Source organism: Opisthocomus hoazin, chromosome 7 (assembly GCF_030867145.1).
Source record: "Opisthocomus hoazin isolate bOpiHoa1 chromosome 7, bOpiHoa1.hap1, whole genome shotgun sequence".
NCBI classification, from domain to species: domain Eukaryota; kingdom Metazoa; phylum Chordata; class Aves; order Opisthocomiformes; family Opisthocomidae; genus Opisthocomus; species Opisthocomus hoazin.
This window is the reverse complement of record NC_134420.1, coordinates 488,495-502,120: the sequence shown is the minus strand read 5'-3', so window position 1 is coordinate 502,120 and position 13,626 is coordinate 488,495. Positions and strand designations below refer to the sequence as shown.

At 68.3% G+C, this 13,626-nt stretch overlaps 3 protein-coding genes across 5 annotated transcripts; all 3 read right to left on the bottom strand.

The window, feature by feature from the left end:
• Nucleotides 1-24: 24 nt before the first annotated feature.
• Nucleotides 25-1,471, bottom strand: LOC142362025 (interferon-induced transmembrane protein 5-like). The gene is made up of 2 exons (XM_075427051.1): nt 1,214-1,471; nt 25-499 (listed from the first exon to the last, which is right to left on the bottom strand). Exons 1-2 carry the CDS (start codon nt 1,385-1,387, stop codon nt 347-349), a joined length of 327 nt encoding a protein of 108 aa, XP_075283166.1. The 5' UTR covers nt 1,388-1,471; the 3' UTR covers nt 25-346.
• A 1,244-nt stretch (nt 1,472-2,715) lies between these two features.
• Nucleotides 2,716-5,081, bottom strand: LOC142361935 (interferon-induced transmembrane protein 1-like). Of its 3 annotated transcripts, none has more exons than XM_075426203.1 (3): nt 4,797-5,081; nt 3,765-4,691; nt 2,716-2,883 (listed from the first exon to the last, which is right to left on the bottom strand). In XM_075426203.1, the coding sequence occupies exons 2-3, from the start codon at nt 3,978-3,980 to the stop codon at nt 2,716-2,718; spliced, it is 384 nt and encodes a 127-aa protein (XP_075282318.1). In that variant the 5' UTR covers nt 3,981-4,691; nt 4,797-5,081. The 3 variants fall into 3 exon arrangements, with proteins under 3 accessions (XP_075282318.1, XP_075282319.1, XP_075282317.1); XM_075426204.1 differs by having other exon boundaries at nt 3,765-4,528; XM_075426202.1 differs by having other exon boundaries at nt 3,765-5,081.
• Nucleotides 5,082-8,033: 2,952 nt separating this feature from the next.
• Nucleotides 8,034-9,625, bottom strand: LOC104337219 (dispanin subfamily A member 2b-like). Its single transcript, XM_075426201.1, has 2 exons — nt 9,372-9,625; nt 8,034-8,422 (listed from the first exon to the last, which is right to left on the bottom strand). Exons 1-2 carry the CDS (start codon nt 9,582-9,584, stop codon nt 8,222-8,224), a joined length of 414 nt encoding a protein of 137 aa, XP_075282316.1. The 5' UTR covers nt 9,585-9,625; the 3' UTR covers nt 8,034-8,221.
• Nucleotides 9,626-13,626: the final 4,001 nt, after the last annotated feature.

Genomic DNA, 13,626 nt, shown 5'->3' with positions numbered 1-13,626 from the left:
TGAACGAGGCAGCAGGCGAGGGGGTTTGGCAGGACGAGCTTTATTTGTGGCAACAGCGACCTATATGTGTGCCACGGCTTCCAGGAAGCCCAGCAGCTCCCTGCCGAGGGGCACGAGCAGAGAAAGTGGGGGGGAGGGGGTTGCTGTCCCCTGCGTCCCACCCAGCCCCTCCCGTGCGGTGGCTGCGCGGGGACTCCCAGGGGTGCGGGCATCGAGGGGATGGGGCTTTGCCCCCTTTCCCCCTGCGCCATGCGCCCAGAGCGGGGACATTATGGGAGGAGGATGGGGGGGGGGAGGAGAAGCACCCCGCGGGGCAGCAGCAAGCGGGTGGGCGGCCACATGGCGGTCAGGTGGTCTGGGACACAGTGACGATGACAGCGGCGAGGACGACCGCCACGGCGGCCACCAGCAGCAGGGAGCAGATGATGTTCAACACCTTGGCGCGGCGGCCGTACCGCTGGGCACCCTCCAGGTCCCCCAGCACCTTGCAGTCACGGGCCTGGGGGGGGGAAAGTGGGGGTCTCAGCACAGGGGTGGGTGCAAGGCGGTGCTGGGACCTTGGGGACGCATCGCCCCGGGGCAGGGGGTGACGCCAGCGGGCACTGCCCGCTCCCCCCACCCACAGCCCTGGCTCTTGGGGTGGGCAGGCTCAGGGGGAACAGATCGGGGGGAACCACATCAGGGGGTCCCAGGGCAGGGTGGCATCAGGGGGGGTCTGGGATGGGGGAGACTGGATCTGTGAGGTCCTGGGTTGAGGGAGGGGTCCGGCTTGGGTTGGGTCGGGGGTCCCGGGTGGGTGGGGGCCTCCCTGGCCGGGGAAGGTCTGGGTCTGGGCTGGGTCAGGGGATCGGGTTGGGGGGTTCCAAGTCGGTCGGGGGGGTCCGTGTCGGGCTGGGTCGGGGGTTCCCGGGCAGGGAGGGGGCTCCCCGGTGAAGGAAGGGTCTGGGTCGGGGGGACCGGATCGGCGGGCGGGAACGGGGGGGGGGGATGTCTCGGCGCAGGGGTGGCGTCGGAGGGGACCGGGTCGGGTCGGGGGTCCCGGGTCGGGGGGTCCCGGGCCGGGCTGTCTCTGGGGACCGGGCTGGGCTGGCCCGGGGGGTCCCGGGAGGAGCTGGCCGGAGGGACAGGCCGCCTCGGGGGTCCCGGGACAGGGGACCGAGCCGGGCTGGAGCGGGGCTGGCGGGCGGGGGTCCCAGGTCCGCCCCCCCCTCACCTTGATGGAGAAGACGAGCGCGGGGAAGCAGAGGCAGCCCAGGTAGGCGAGCGCGTAGCCCAGGAGGACGTTGAAGAGCGACCAGAGCACGTAGTCGCGGGGCTGCGCGGCGGGGGCCGCCCCCCGCCCGGGGGGCTGCAGCGGGATGGAGACCTCCGTGTGCGGGGGCTTCATGGCCGCGCCGGGAGCCGGCGCCGAGCGCGGGGGAAACGAAACTGAACCCGCCCGGGGGGGGGGGCCCGGCCCGCACCGCCCCCAGCGCCGGCCCGGGACCCCAGCGCGGGCGGAGCGGCTCGACAGCCCCCCCCGCCCCCCCCCCCGGGGCCACCCTGGGGATCGGGCCCCTCCTCGGGGGCGGCACGGCCACCCGGGGCACGGCCACGCGTGTACCCCCGCCCGCCCCCCGCGAGCTGGCGGCGCGGGGGACTCGGGGGGACTTGGGGGGGCTGCAGAGGGGACTTAGGGGCACTTGGGGGGCTCAGAGGGGACTCAGAGGCACTTGGGGGGCTGCAGAGGGGACTTACAGGGACTTGGGGGGATCAAAGGGGACTCAAGAAGACTTGGGGGGCTGCAGAGAGGGCTTATGGGCACTTGGGGGGCTCAGAGGGAGCTCAGGGGCACTTGGGGGGCTCAGGAGGGGCTCACGGGGACTTGGAGGGCTGCAGAGGGGGCTCAGGGGCAGTTGGGGTGCTCAGGAGGGGCTCACGGGGATTTAGGGGGCTCAGAGTGGACTCAGGGGCACTTGGGGGTGCTGCAGAGGGGACTCACGGGGACTTGGGGGACTCAAAAGCCAAATTTTCCCTGTGGGGAGCCGCCGCCTTGGCAGCGAAGGGCTCAGAGATGACGCAGAGGTGGGGCAGGGGCAGATGCGGGCTCGGCGGTTGGTGTCAGGGCACCGAAATGAGGGGCGGGCGGGTGCAAGGGAAGGTGGGACCCCCAGCCGTGCTGCTGAGCCCCGGGTTCCTCGGCAGGGGCTGCAGAGCCTGGCGGTTCCCCTCCCGGGCGGCCGTCTGGCCGGGGGTGGTAGATAGCTCAGGCAGGAGGAAGCACGGAAATGGGCGCAGGAAGGGCGGGCGCAGTATCTGAACGCCCCAGGAGCCGGGCGAGGGGGTGCGTGCTTGGCTAACAGCACCAACATGGCACCCCCTTTCCAAGCCCCTTTCCTTTTCCCACTCAGCCGAGCCGTGGGGTGGCCCTGGCCCCCCGAGGCGGGGGTGCCCGGAGGGGAATGATGCCTCCCGAAACCCAAAAGCACGACATTTGCGAGGAGGAGGGTGGGGAAGGAGCTTTATTCGCTGCGAGCTCATGCTGCAGAGGGTCGTCTCAGCCGGGGTGCACCAGGAGGGTGCCCGAGGACACCCCCTGGTCGGGCGCGGGGGGGAGGAAGGTCCCACCGGAGCCACACATCTCCCCGCCGAGCGTGGCGGGTGGGTTTGGGCTGAGCGGGGTGCAGGAGCGGGAAGGACGAGGCCCGGGTACTGCAGCTCCTCGGCGGGACGGCGTTAGGAGCGTCTGCCTGTTTGCAAGTTGTTGTAGTGCGTAACCACAGCCACGATGAAGATGATGGTGGCTGCGATGCCCAGGCAGCACGCCGTGATGTTCAGGTGCTTGGCCGTCTTCCCGTAGCTGCCGGCAGCTGCCGGGTCCTGGGCGATTTTCCTGTCTCTGGCCTGCGGACCGGGAGAGGGGGACGCGTGGGGACGGGCCACGAGCTGGTGGCGGCGGTGGGCAGAGGGGACATCCCGCTCTCCCTCGCCGCCGAGCAGCCGGCCTCTCCGAACCCCGGCACCGCGATCCACCGGGCTCTGCCGCACCCCCACGAAACCCACCCCGATGCGGCAGCACCGGAGCTCGCGGCAGCCCGAGCGCGCTTTCTTAATGGCTTTTTAAAAGCCATTCCGGCTGGCAACGCGCTGCCCAGTCCTCCCGGGGCCGGGGCAGGGCGGCGGAGCCGGGCGGAGGAGCCGGCAGAGCCCGCGGCCGCGGTGCCGGCAGATGCTGGTGACCGGGGCACCCGCTAAAAATGGTGCCGCTGCGAGGTGACGGAGGAAACGCGCGCAGGGAGCAACTTCTGATCCCAGGTAGGGGCGAAGTCTCACGGTGGTTTCGGGAGTGCCGCGGGACCGAGCCGGGAGCCAGCTGCTCGCCTTATCCCCCCGACAGAGATGGTTTGGGGCTGGCTGGACTCTGCCCTGCCCAGGTCCCCTTCCCCGAAGCACCGAAGGAGGACGGGCGGCTCTCGAATGGTGGCTTTGCTGGGGACGTTGGGTGCAGGTTGGTGTGGCGGGGCTGGACATGGCACAGGGAGCGGGAGGGCATCTCGTGGGGGGAGCGAGGTGGGGACGGGGTGGTTTGGGGCAAGCTGGGGCGGGGTGGGATGAGATGGGACAGGGTGAGATGGGGTGGGACGAGATGGGACAGGATGGGATTGGGTGGGGCGGAGTGGGACAAGAAGAGATGCGATTAGGGAACCCTGGCATGGGGGCAGGCAGCAGGCGGGACCCCCGAGCCGGGCAGGAAGGTGGTGGGATGGGGGTGACGTTCTCCTCACCTTAACGGAGTAGACGAGCGCCATGAAGCCCAGGCAGAAGGGGTTGCAGAACATGGCGTTGAAGAAGGACCAGACCACGAAGTCCCGGGGGCTGGCGACGGGCTGCGGCTGAGCGAGGGAGGTGGTGGCGGGGCCGAAGGCGGCGGCCGGGGCGCCTGCCCCGTTCCTGCCGTAGGGCTGCATGTTGATGCTGACGGACTGCGGGTAGCCCTCCATGGCAGCCCAGCGCCGGCGAGGAGCAGGGCCGAGGCGTGCGGGCTGGTTATAGGCGACGGGAAGGGTTGGCCGGGGAGGGGCCGCCCCACCTGCCACCACGCAGGGCACCGGGGCGGGCTCACCGAGCCCCGCGGGGACGGGCTGCGGGACAGGGGGCTGGGGGGCAGGCGGGGCGGATGCCCACGGGGTGGGCGATGCCACGGGGTGGGCATCTCGCCCCTTCCTCTGTGCTTTTTGCCCTCTCGGGGTGATGAGGGATTTCTGCCCTGGGCAGGTCGGGGCGGACCCGTGTCGCTGGGGTTACGCGTGGCACGGGAGGACAGTGGGGACAGGCCACCGGTGGGGGGGCAGCCACCAGCCCCCCAAAGCCCCCTCCCCAGCTGCAAAGCACCGCTGAGGGCTCGGTCCCACCCGTGGGGGCTCATGCCAGCAGCAGTGGCGGGGGTCTCCCGACCGCTGTGCTTGCGCGTTGGGTTTCGAGGGGTTTTCTCCTCCCTTTGATTTCGCCGTCCGTGACAAGGTCTTGCATCCAGGATGAGGTCTTGTGGCTGCCAAAAAAAGGTGGAGGGGGTGGGAAAAGAAAGAAGAAAGCTTCAAAAAAGCAGCAGGGACGTAAAACCCACCAAGGTGCAATGCTGCAAACTGCGTGGGCTTTGGAAACGCCAGCATCCTTCCTGCCTGGGGGCTGGCTCCCGGAGGCCGAGTCCGATGCTGATAAAGCACAACCCAGACCTGAGATTTTTCTGAGAAATGGGTTTCCCCCTGTTCCGGAAGAGCAAAGGGTTTGTGCCAGAAGGAGGACAGGGTGTTTGTCACCTGCGCTTGCTGCCGTGTGGGTTTTCTGCCCGTGCCCGTAATCTGGGTGTGGATCTGGAGGTCGTGGCCCTTGACGTTGCTTGTCTCGACCACACAGGAAATCTAAGGTTTTTTTTTTTTTCCTTTTCCTCAGCTAGTTCCCTGGTGTCATGGGGCTGCTTGTTGAGGTTAACGAGGTTCGTTAGGTCCTGCTGATAATTAAGGAATCGCTGCGGGAATTGGGGAGGCTGGCGGGGATGGGCAAGGGGAAGGATGGAGGAAGGTGAGAGCTGGGGGGATGTCAGGGGGCTGTTTGCCCTCCAGCCCCAGCGCCTGATGTACGGTGCTGCCGAAAACGCTGCTTTTCCAGAGAGGGGTTCCCCATTTTGGGGTGCCGGGATCCCTCCCTGGGCATCACTTTGCCGGCTCGTGCGGAGGCGAAGGGACCTGCGGCATCGGGGGCAACCGGCAGCCGCAGGGACCGAGCGCAGCCGCTTCGCTCCTGGTCCATCATCCCCGAGCGTCCGCTTAGGGGTCCCCTTCCCCGCAAACCCCGGCACAAGCGGGATTACAGCTGGTGTCTCGCCGACCCGAGCTCGGCACCGGCCGCTCACCGCAATTCCCAGCTCCCCGCCGGTGTTTGCGTTTATTCGCCCTCGCACCTGAACAAACGAGGCGCTGGGAAGCAGAGAGACAAAGTTCAACCCGCATTGCCGCTGCCCGGCGCTCGGGGACGTGGTGCGGGGCCGGGCAGCGTCGGGGGGATGCGGTGGGCGACGGCTTTCGGGGCGAGCGCCGGAGGGAAGGGTGCAGGACGGCGAAAAGCCGGGGCGGCGGCTTTCGCACGCCTGGAGGGAAGGGTCCGCAAGGCGAACGCGGGACCCTCCGGTTTGCGGGAGGCTCGCCGGGTGACAGGGCTCACCGGGGGCTGGCGCGGGTCCCGCTGCTGGCAGCGTGGCCGGGAGTTCAAGGATTCGGTGGCCACTTGCCAACAGCCTGAAGCAATTGCTGTAAGAGCTGGAACGGGCTGTCCTCAGAGCACCGCTGCCCGGCCCCTCCCTGCTGCGGGGCAGCAGCCCCCAGAGCGGGTGGATTTACCCCGGGAAACGGCTCTGCTCCCCCCGCTCCCAAAACCTGCCCTGTGCCCGCGGTCCCACCCGGCTCCCTCCCTCCCGGCACCGAGGGGCATCCTCACGCCAAAAGGGCCCAGTTGCCCTTGGGGGGGGTGCAGGAGGGGCCTGGGGGGGAGCGAGGGGCTGCTTCTCCCTCTCTGGCTCCCGGCAGGGATGTGGGACCGGGGCTGCCCTGCTGGGTGTCCAGCTGCAGAGCATCCCTAGGCAGACGTGCCCCGGGTTTTGTGCGCGTGTTGGCTGGCGGAGCAGCAGGGAAGAGCTCCCGGGGGTGCACGGTGAGCCCACACCCCTGTGCCAGACCGGGTGGGCATCAACCCCCCCCCCTCGGGCAGCGCTGCGCCGCGAGGGATTTGGGATTTGGGCTGAAGAAGGGAGGAGAGAGCGGGGAGAGGAAGGAGCGTGCGGGAGCGGGATCCGGCACATCCCGCGGCACGCTGCCAGCCCCTTGTGTAACGGGATGCGGCTGCTGCCAGCGCCGTGACGAAGAGCCTGGAAGAGCCTGAAAGGTCAGGGCCGTGCTTTCAAGCAGGGGTCTGCTGCCCTTTTAAAAGGCTCCTCGACCCCCCCCCAGCTGGATGGGGATGCTGGCTCTGGGGTCTCGCTGGCGGGCATGCCCCGGCGGCCCGCGAGCCGGGCAGGCAGCGAGCAGCCCTGCTGCTGCGGCCGGGAGCGTGTGCTTGTTTGCTCTTACGGGAAGAAGCGGAGGAATAAATGATTCACCAGGAGGCTGGTGCCAGGGATCTCGCAACAAATAGCCGTTGTGTTTTGCAGGCGGGATTTCTGACATCTTACTCATGAGCGCAGCTTCTTGGCAGGAGCCTGATGTTCTCGTGGAGGGGGGAAAAAAAAACAAAAGGTTTTTCTTTTCCCATCCTCACGGGGCCCCAGACCCGCGGACCCGAGCCTGCCGAGGGCGAGGACCGCAAAGGCTTCCAGCGAGCTGCGGGAAGGGGAAGCCAGGCCAGCCGCATACTTGAAGCTCTGCCAGATGTGCTCCAGCCAGGATTTCTCATGGGGTCTTGCCCGGGTCACTCTGGACACCGCCGGAGCCGGGCAGCCAAGTGCCCCGGGGTGCAAGGATCACTGCCCGCTTCCCAGCCAGCCCCTCCGCCGAGGCGGCAGGGAGGGCTGCTGCCAAGGCTGGCTGCTGGAAGGTCTGTGCAGGGGAGGAGAGGGGGGGGTCGCCGTCTCGCTTCACCCCAAGAGCAGCCCTTGGGGCCGAGCCGCACGGTGCTCCCCTGCAGCACGGCGATTTGGGACGGGGCCACACCACCCACAGCTTCCCCTTCTCCCTGGGAGCCCCTCCCGGCCCCCGCTGCCCCGCGTGCAGCTGCAGGGTCACGTCCACTCCTCTTGCTCAAGCCCCTCGCACAGACCCCCCTCCAAAAACCGAGCTTGCACTCGGCTCCGCTTCCGCCTGCCTACCCCGCCGAGGGTCGGTGAGGATGGGGGTGCTCCCGGTGACACCCCAGCAAACCCAGCGTGCTGCCCTCAGCCGTGGGGGGAGCCTCGCGGGAGCTTTGCACCCCGCATGGGTGCCCGCCGTCACCGAGGTCACCGAGCCTGGCGCGTCTTTGCGCGTCGTCTCGGCGATGCTCCGCGCCGACGGACGCGTTCCCTCTCCAGGCCTGTCCCCGGGGCAGACGCCGGTTCTCAGCCGGCCAAGCTGGGGTGGGGGGACCCCGCACCACCCCCCTGCCAAAATGAATCCAAGCCAGGGGCAAAAGGGAAAGAAACCTTTATTTGAACCCGGTTTTCTCCGAACAAGGCACTTCTCCGTAGGACTGTTCTTAGAGGCACTTGGGGGTACAAAACCAGAGCGAAGCGGCAAGCAGAAAAGCACGATCCTTCCCCTGCTCCAGCCAGTCCTCGGGTGCTCGGCGCCGGCCGGAGGAGAGGAGTCCCCAGGCACTTCCAGGGACCCGACGAGGGCAGCCATCAGAGAGGGCTCTGCAGGGGCTTCGAGCAGCGAGGAAAGCGGGACAGGACCCCAGCAGGCTCTGGGGGTCGCACAGAGAGCATCCCCCCCTGTGTGGAGAGCATCCCCCCCCCCCGGCATGGAGAGCATCCCCCCACATGGAGAGCACCCCCCCCACATGGAGAGCATCCCCCCCCCGGTGTGGAGAGCATCCCCCCCGGCGTGGAGAGCATCCCCTCCACGTGGAGAGCATCCCCCCCCGGCGTGGAGAGCATCCCCCCCCGGCGTGGAGAGCATCCCCTCCACGTGGAGAGCATCCCCCCCCCACGTGGAGGGGCGATGGGGGCTCCTGGCTGGCGCAGGGGGGATGCTCTGCCCGCGCAGCAAGGGAAGGGCTAGGTGGGGCCGAAGAAGGGGTGTTGCTCCTGCTGATGCTGGAGGATGTTGACCACGGTGATGGTGCCGGTAGCGATCAGGGCGATGATGAGGGCGATGAGGAAGATGCTGATCAAGTGGGCAGTGATGTTCAGGTACTTGGCGGTGGAGCCGTAGCTGAGCGCCCCGCTGTAGTCGCCGAGGACTTTGCGGTCCCTGGACTGGGGGGAGGCAGAGGGGAGAGTCAGTGGGGCTGGGGGCAGCCAGTGGAGGGGGGACGCTCCGGGGGGCTCCAGGCTGCAGCCGGGTGGGAGAGGTGCTGGGCTGAGCTCCCCCTGTAACACCAGGAGTACCCCGGGGTGCCAACCGCCCCAACCCCCTCCCTTCCCCAGAGCTCCCAGCCAGGGCCAGGGCTCTGCGGGGCCAGGGGGCCACAGGGGTCCGTGGGGTGGGGGCTCTGTGCGGTCAGTTGGGCACCCTGGGGTTTGGGGCTGTGTGAGGTCCGCGGTGCTGCCTGGGGCTGGGGGGGTCTGTGGTGTCCATGCGGCTCCTGGCTTGGGGGCTCTGTGGGGTCCATGGGGCTCCTGGTTTGGGGGCTCTGTGGGGTCCATGGGGCTCCTGGCTTGGGGGCTCTGTGGGGTCCATGTGGCTCCTGGCTTGGGGGCTCTGTGGGGTCCATGGGGCTCCTGGCTTGGGGGCTCTGTGGGGTCCATGTGGCTCCTGGCTTGGGGGCTCTGTGGGGTCTACGTGGCTCCTGGCTTGGGGGCTCTGTGGGGTCTACGTGGCTCCTGGCTTGGGGGCTCTGTGGGGTCCATGGGACTCCTGGCTTGGGGGCTCTGTGGGGTCCATGCGGCTCCTGGCTTGGGGGCTCTGTGGGGTGCTTTGGGCACCCCCGGGTTGGGGCTCTGTGGGGTCCCTGGGTCTCCCTGGGCCTGGGGTCTCCGTGGGGTCCATGGGGGCTCTGTGAGTTCCGCCGCTCTCCCTCGGGCTGGGGGCTCCGTGGGGTCCACAGGACGCCTTGACTTTGGGGGCTCTGCGGGGTCCCCGGCTCTCCCTGGGCTCGGGGTCTCAGTGGGGTCCCCGGGGCCGACGCCCCCCCCGGCGTGGGCGATGGCCGGGCCCCCGCCGCCCCCCCGGTCCCCCCCCCCCCCCCCCGCGCCCCCTCCCCACCTTGACGGAGAAGACGAGCGCCAGGAAGCCCAGGCAGCAGGCGTTGGCGTACAGCGCGGTGCAGAGGGACCAGGCCAGGTGGTCGCGGGGGGGGGGCGGCGGCGGCGGCTCCACCGACACCACGGTGCTGCGGGGCAGCCCCTCCATGTCCAGCGCCTCGGCCAGCGGCTCGTAGGGCGGCAGCGCCGGCCCCGCCGCCCGCGACCGCTCCATGCCGGCGGGCTGCGGCTGCGGGGGCAGGGGGGCGGCGCCGGGGGAGGCGGCGGGACGGCGCCGGTTTCGTTTCCCCGAGACCGAGCTCGGGGCGGGACCGGGGCCGGCCCGTCCGGACACCGCTTCCCGGGGGGAGCCCCCGCCTCCCTTCCCCCCCGCGCCGCGGGCGGGGCTCCGGCCCGGGACCGGCTTCGAGAGCCCCCGCTGCGGCCCCGGCTTCGAGAGCCCCCGCTTCGGCCCCAGCTTTCCGCCTCCGCTTATTGCCCCCTCCTTTCTTCGCCCCCTTCTTCGTCCCCATCTTTCCTTGTCCCCTTCTTTGTCCCTGGCTTTCCTCGTCCACTTATTGCCCCTTTTTTGCCCCCTTCTTTCCACGTCCACTTCTTTGCTCCCTCCTTTCTTTGCCCCCTTTTTCGTCCCCGTCTTTTCTCATCCACATCTTTGCCCCCTTTTTCTTTTCCCGCTTCTTTCTTCCCCCGCTTCTTCATTCCTGTCTTTCCTTGTCCACTTCTTTGCCTTCTTCTTTCTTTGCCCCCTTCTTCGTCCCTGTCTTTCCTTGTCCCCTTCTTCGTTCCCGGCTTTCCGCATCCACTTATTGCCCCCTTTGTCTTTGCCCCCTTCTTCCTTTCCCCCCATCATTGTCCCCATCTTTCCGTGTCCACTTCTTTGCCCCCTTCTGTCTTTGCCCCTTTCTTCATCCCCATCTTTCCTCGTCCGCTCCTTTGCCCCCTTTGTCTTTGTGTCCCCCCCCCCGCTTTCCCTGTCCCTTCCGTTGTCCCCTCCCGGGGTGGCCATCTGGGGTCAACTGTGAGCATCTCGGGGCACTTCGTGAAGAAACCCTAGATAAGGTCCCGTCCACACAGCACCAGGAGCCCCCTTCCCTCCTCGCTTTCAGCCCTAAGCCCCAGCTCCCCGCTGCCGGGGGTTTGGATTTTTGGTGCGTGCAGGCATGCGAGGCTGGCGGGACACAACCTCGTGGCCCCTCAAGTTTCAAGCTCCGTCAAGGAGAAAGGCTTTTGGCAGAAGCAGCCCTGGCTGGGATTATCGTCCCTTTGGCCGCTCCCTTCATTCTTTGGAGGGGTTTTCTTCCCAGAAACCTCACCGAGGCAGAGCCGAGCACATCGCTGGCACGGGGAGTCAGGATGTCGTGTGCAGGGCTCGGGCTTGTGCCTGCCTGCCAAATCCCCGAAGTCCCGCTGGTGCGGTGGAGCACGGCTTGGGGCAGCGCCGGGACGGCTGCGGCTGGCTGCGAGCCCGGCCCCGCCGGCACCATCGCCTCGAAGGCAGCCCCGTCACGGGGGCCGAGCAGCCAGGAGCAAACCCCGGCCCGGCTCCGGCTCTGTCCCCCACAAATACAGAATCACAGAATCACAGAATAGTAGGGTTTGGAAGGGACCTCTGTGGGTCATCTAGTCCAACCCCCCCGCCGAAGCAGGGTCACCTACAGCAGGCTGCACAGGACCTTGTCCAGGCGGGTCTGGAATATCTCCAGAGAAGGAGACTCCACAACCTCCCTGGGCAGCCTGTTCCAGGGCTCCGTCACCCCTCACGGGGTGAGGCTGGAAGGTGCCGCGTGCTGGGGACGTCGTTTGGGACCCGCGACAAGCCCGGTGCCGGGTCCCTGCGGTCCCCGAGGGGACCATACCCCTCACAAAGATTGCCACCCTTCATACCAACCAGCCTTTATGGTGTGACAGCGTGTTGCCCTCGTCACCGCGTCTCAGTCCACATCACACACCGCGACTCGAGGAGGCAATAAAGTGTTACCGGTAACCGCGGGATTGTTCGTGCTTAAATAAAACAGTCAGAAGGACCCTGGAAATGCAGACTTTGCTTCTCAGCAGCCTCAAGCTGTCCACGGAGGATGAAGGACAACCCGGGACAACCGAGATGACGCCAGCATCCCAGGCCCTCGGTCACGTCTTTGAGACGCTCCCAGCGTCGCCTGGCGTCACAGACCGGTAACTCCGGCAAGACTGGTGCCAGGGACAGGGGGACTGCGAGGGAAGCGGCGAGAACGCCGCAAACCTGGGGCTGCGTCGCAGAGTTTGGCGGGGACTGGCACCGGGTGGCATGGGTGCTGGTGGGTACTCGCGTCGTCGCGCACCGGAGCGGCTGAGGGCAGACGAGCCCTGCGCGAAGCCATGCTCGGGGTGCCCCGGTTTGGCGGGGACACCGCACGAGCACCAATATTTGCCCTTGTAATTCCGCACTTTGCATCCCAGCCCCGCTCCTCGGTCGCCATGGGCCAGTCACGAATTCTTCGGGATGTCCCGCGGGCGCTTCCAAACCTCCCGGCCCCCCCAGGGCCACTGGCGGGGCGCGAAGAGGCTGAGCGTTGGTCCCAGCCCCGACCTGCGGCCTCCCGCTCCCTTTGCTGGAGGGGTGCAAAAACTGGGGGCAATAACGGCTTCATCGCCCCGCGTGCGCAGCTCCCGCACCCACTGGGAGAGCCGCGCGCCGAGACCCCGCCGTCCCGGCCCCCTCCTCCTCCTCCCGCCCCGGTCGCCCCAGCCCGCTGCGGGGCTCAGTGCGGGTTCGCATCCAGAGGAGGATCGAGCTTCCCACTCTGCTGCTTCCGCTGCCTGTTCGTCTAAATTGGGCTTAATTACGAGCTAATTAACCTTCCACACCCGTAAGGGAGCTGAGCGCAGGGAAACCAAACCAGAGCACTGGTGCCCTCTAGTTTTCCCAGCTGTGAATGTATTTTTTTCCTCTAATAACCGATTTCTTATGCGTTTTTGTTCTGGCCCGGGGCTGCAGCGAGGAGGAGCTGCTGACTCAACTTGTGGAGCACGAAAGGAGGACAAAAAAAATAAAAAATCCGGTGTTTTCACTAGCATGCTGTGGAGGAAAAACCCCAAAACCCAGCCGGTGCAGCGGTGAAGTGAGTTGTGGCTGGTCTCAGCCCGGCTGAGCACGGGTGGCTGGGGGGCACAGCCCTGGCGAGCGGCTCCTTCCGGGCAGCGCGGGCTCACGCTCCAGCGGCGAGGCCTGGGTGGCCATCAGCGTAATTAAGTCTTCTTGTTAATCACCGTTAGGCTTTGCACAGGGTGAGCTACACCCCTCGCGCTTCCAGATGGCCCCACTGGCGGAAGCGGCCTCGGCCCTGGGGGTGCCAGCTCCCAGCGAGGGGGATCCCGAGGACCCCAGCCCCATGGGATCCCTGCACCCAGCGAGGGGGATCCCTGCACCTAGAGAGGAGGATCCTGGGGACCCCAGCACCTGCTCCCATGGGATCCCAGCTCCCAGCAAGGGGGATCCCGGGGATCCCAGCACCAGCTCCCATGGGATCCCTGCACCCAGCGAGGGGGATCCCTGCACCTAGAGAGGAGGATCCCGGGGATCCCAGCACCTGCTCCCATGGGATCCCAGCTCCCAGCAAGGGGGATCCCAGGGATCCCAGCACCCGCTCCCATGGGATCCCTGCACCAGAGAGGGAGATCCTGGGGATCCCAGCTCCCAGCGAGGGGGATCGCGGGGATCCTCGCACCAGTGGGGGGGCCTCGGACCGGGCCCTGCCCCGCAGCCCCTGCCGCGGCCGCGCGGGAGGGTACCATTCCCGCCGCGGGGGGGGAGGGTTCGGGGGTCGGCCGCGCGGAGACCCGCGTCACCGGCCCCGCCCGCCCCGCCGGCCCCCGCGGCGCGGATCACCCTTCTGCTCCCGCCCTGTCGCCGCTCCGCTCTCCCGCCTCGCAGGGACAGAGACAGGGACGCGAACGGGGATACCGTCGCTCCCCCCCGCGCCCCGCATGGCCTCGCCCGCGGCGCCGTGCGGGGATGCCGGCCCGTTGGCGTGGAGACGCGCGGCGCCCCCGCGGGCTCCACCCCCGCGGGGCACCCATTGGCGGCGGGCCCGCGCCGGGCGCCTGGCGATTGGCCGGCGGTGCCGTCGCTCGGGCGGAGGGGGCGAGGCCGCAGCCCCCCCCCGCTCCCCACCCGCCGCGGCCCCGCTCATTCATTCCCCGCCCGCGGGTGCCGGCGCGGCGGCGATGGTCCGGGCGGCCGGGGCTCACCGCGCCCCGCGCTCACTGCGCCCCGCCGC

What these genes read in the sequence shown, in the direction of transcription:
- LOC142361935 (XM_075426202.1), bottom strand. Translation starts at nt 3,980, where the DNA reads ATGGAGGGCTACCCGCAGTCCGTCAGCATCAACATGCAGCCCTACGGC. An exon ending in CGCTCGTCTACTCCGTTAAG is followed by an intron (nt 2,884 to 3,764) that starts GTGAGGAGAACG and finishes CCCGGTCCGCAG; the next exon opens with GCCAGAGACAGGAAAATCGC.
- LOC104337219 (XM_075426201.1), bottom strand. Translation starts at nt 9,584, where the DNA reads ATGGAGCGGTCGCGGGCGGCGGGGCCGGCGCTGCCGCCCTACGAGCCG. An exon ending in CGCTCGTCTTCTCCGTCAAG is followed by an intron (nt 8,423 to 9,371) that starts GTGGGGAGGGGG and finishes GCCTCCCCCCAG; the next exon opens with TCCAGGGACCGCAAAGTCCT.
- LOC142362025 (XM_075427051.1), bottom strand. Translation starts at nt 1,387, where the DNA reads ATGAAGCCCCCGCACACGGAGGTCTCCATCCCGCTGCAGCCCCCCGGG. An exon ending in CGCTCGTCTTCTCCATCAAG is followed by an intron (nt 500 to 1,213) that starts GTGAGGGGGGGG and finishes TCCCCCCCCCAG; the next exon opens with GCCCGTGACTGCAAGGTGCT.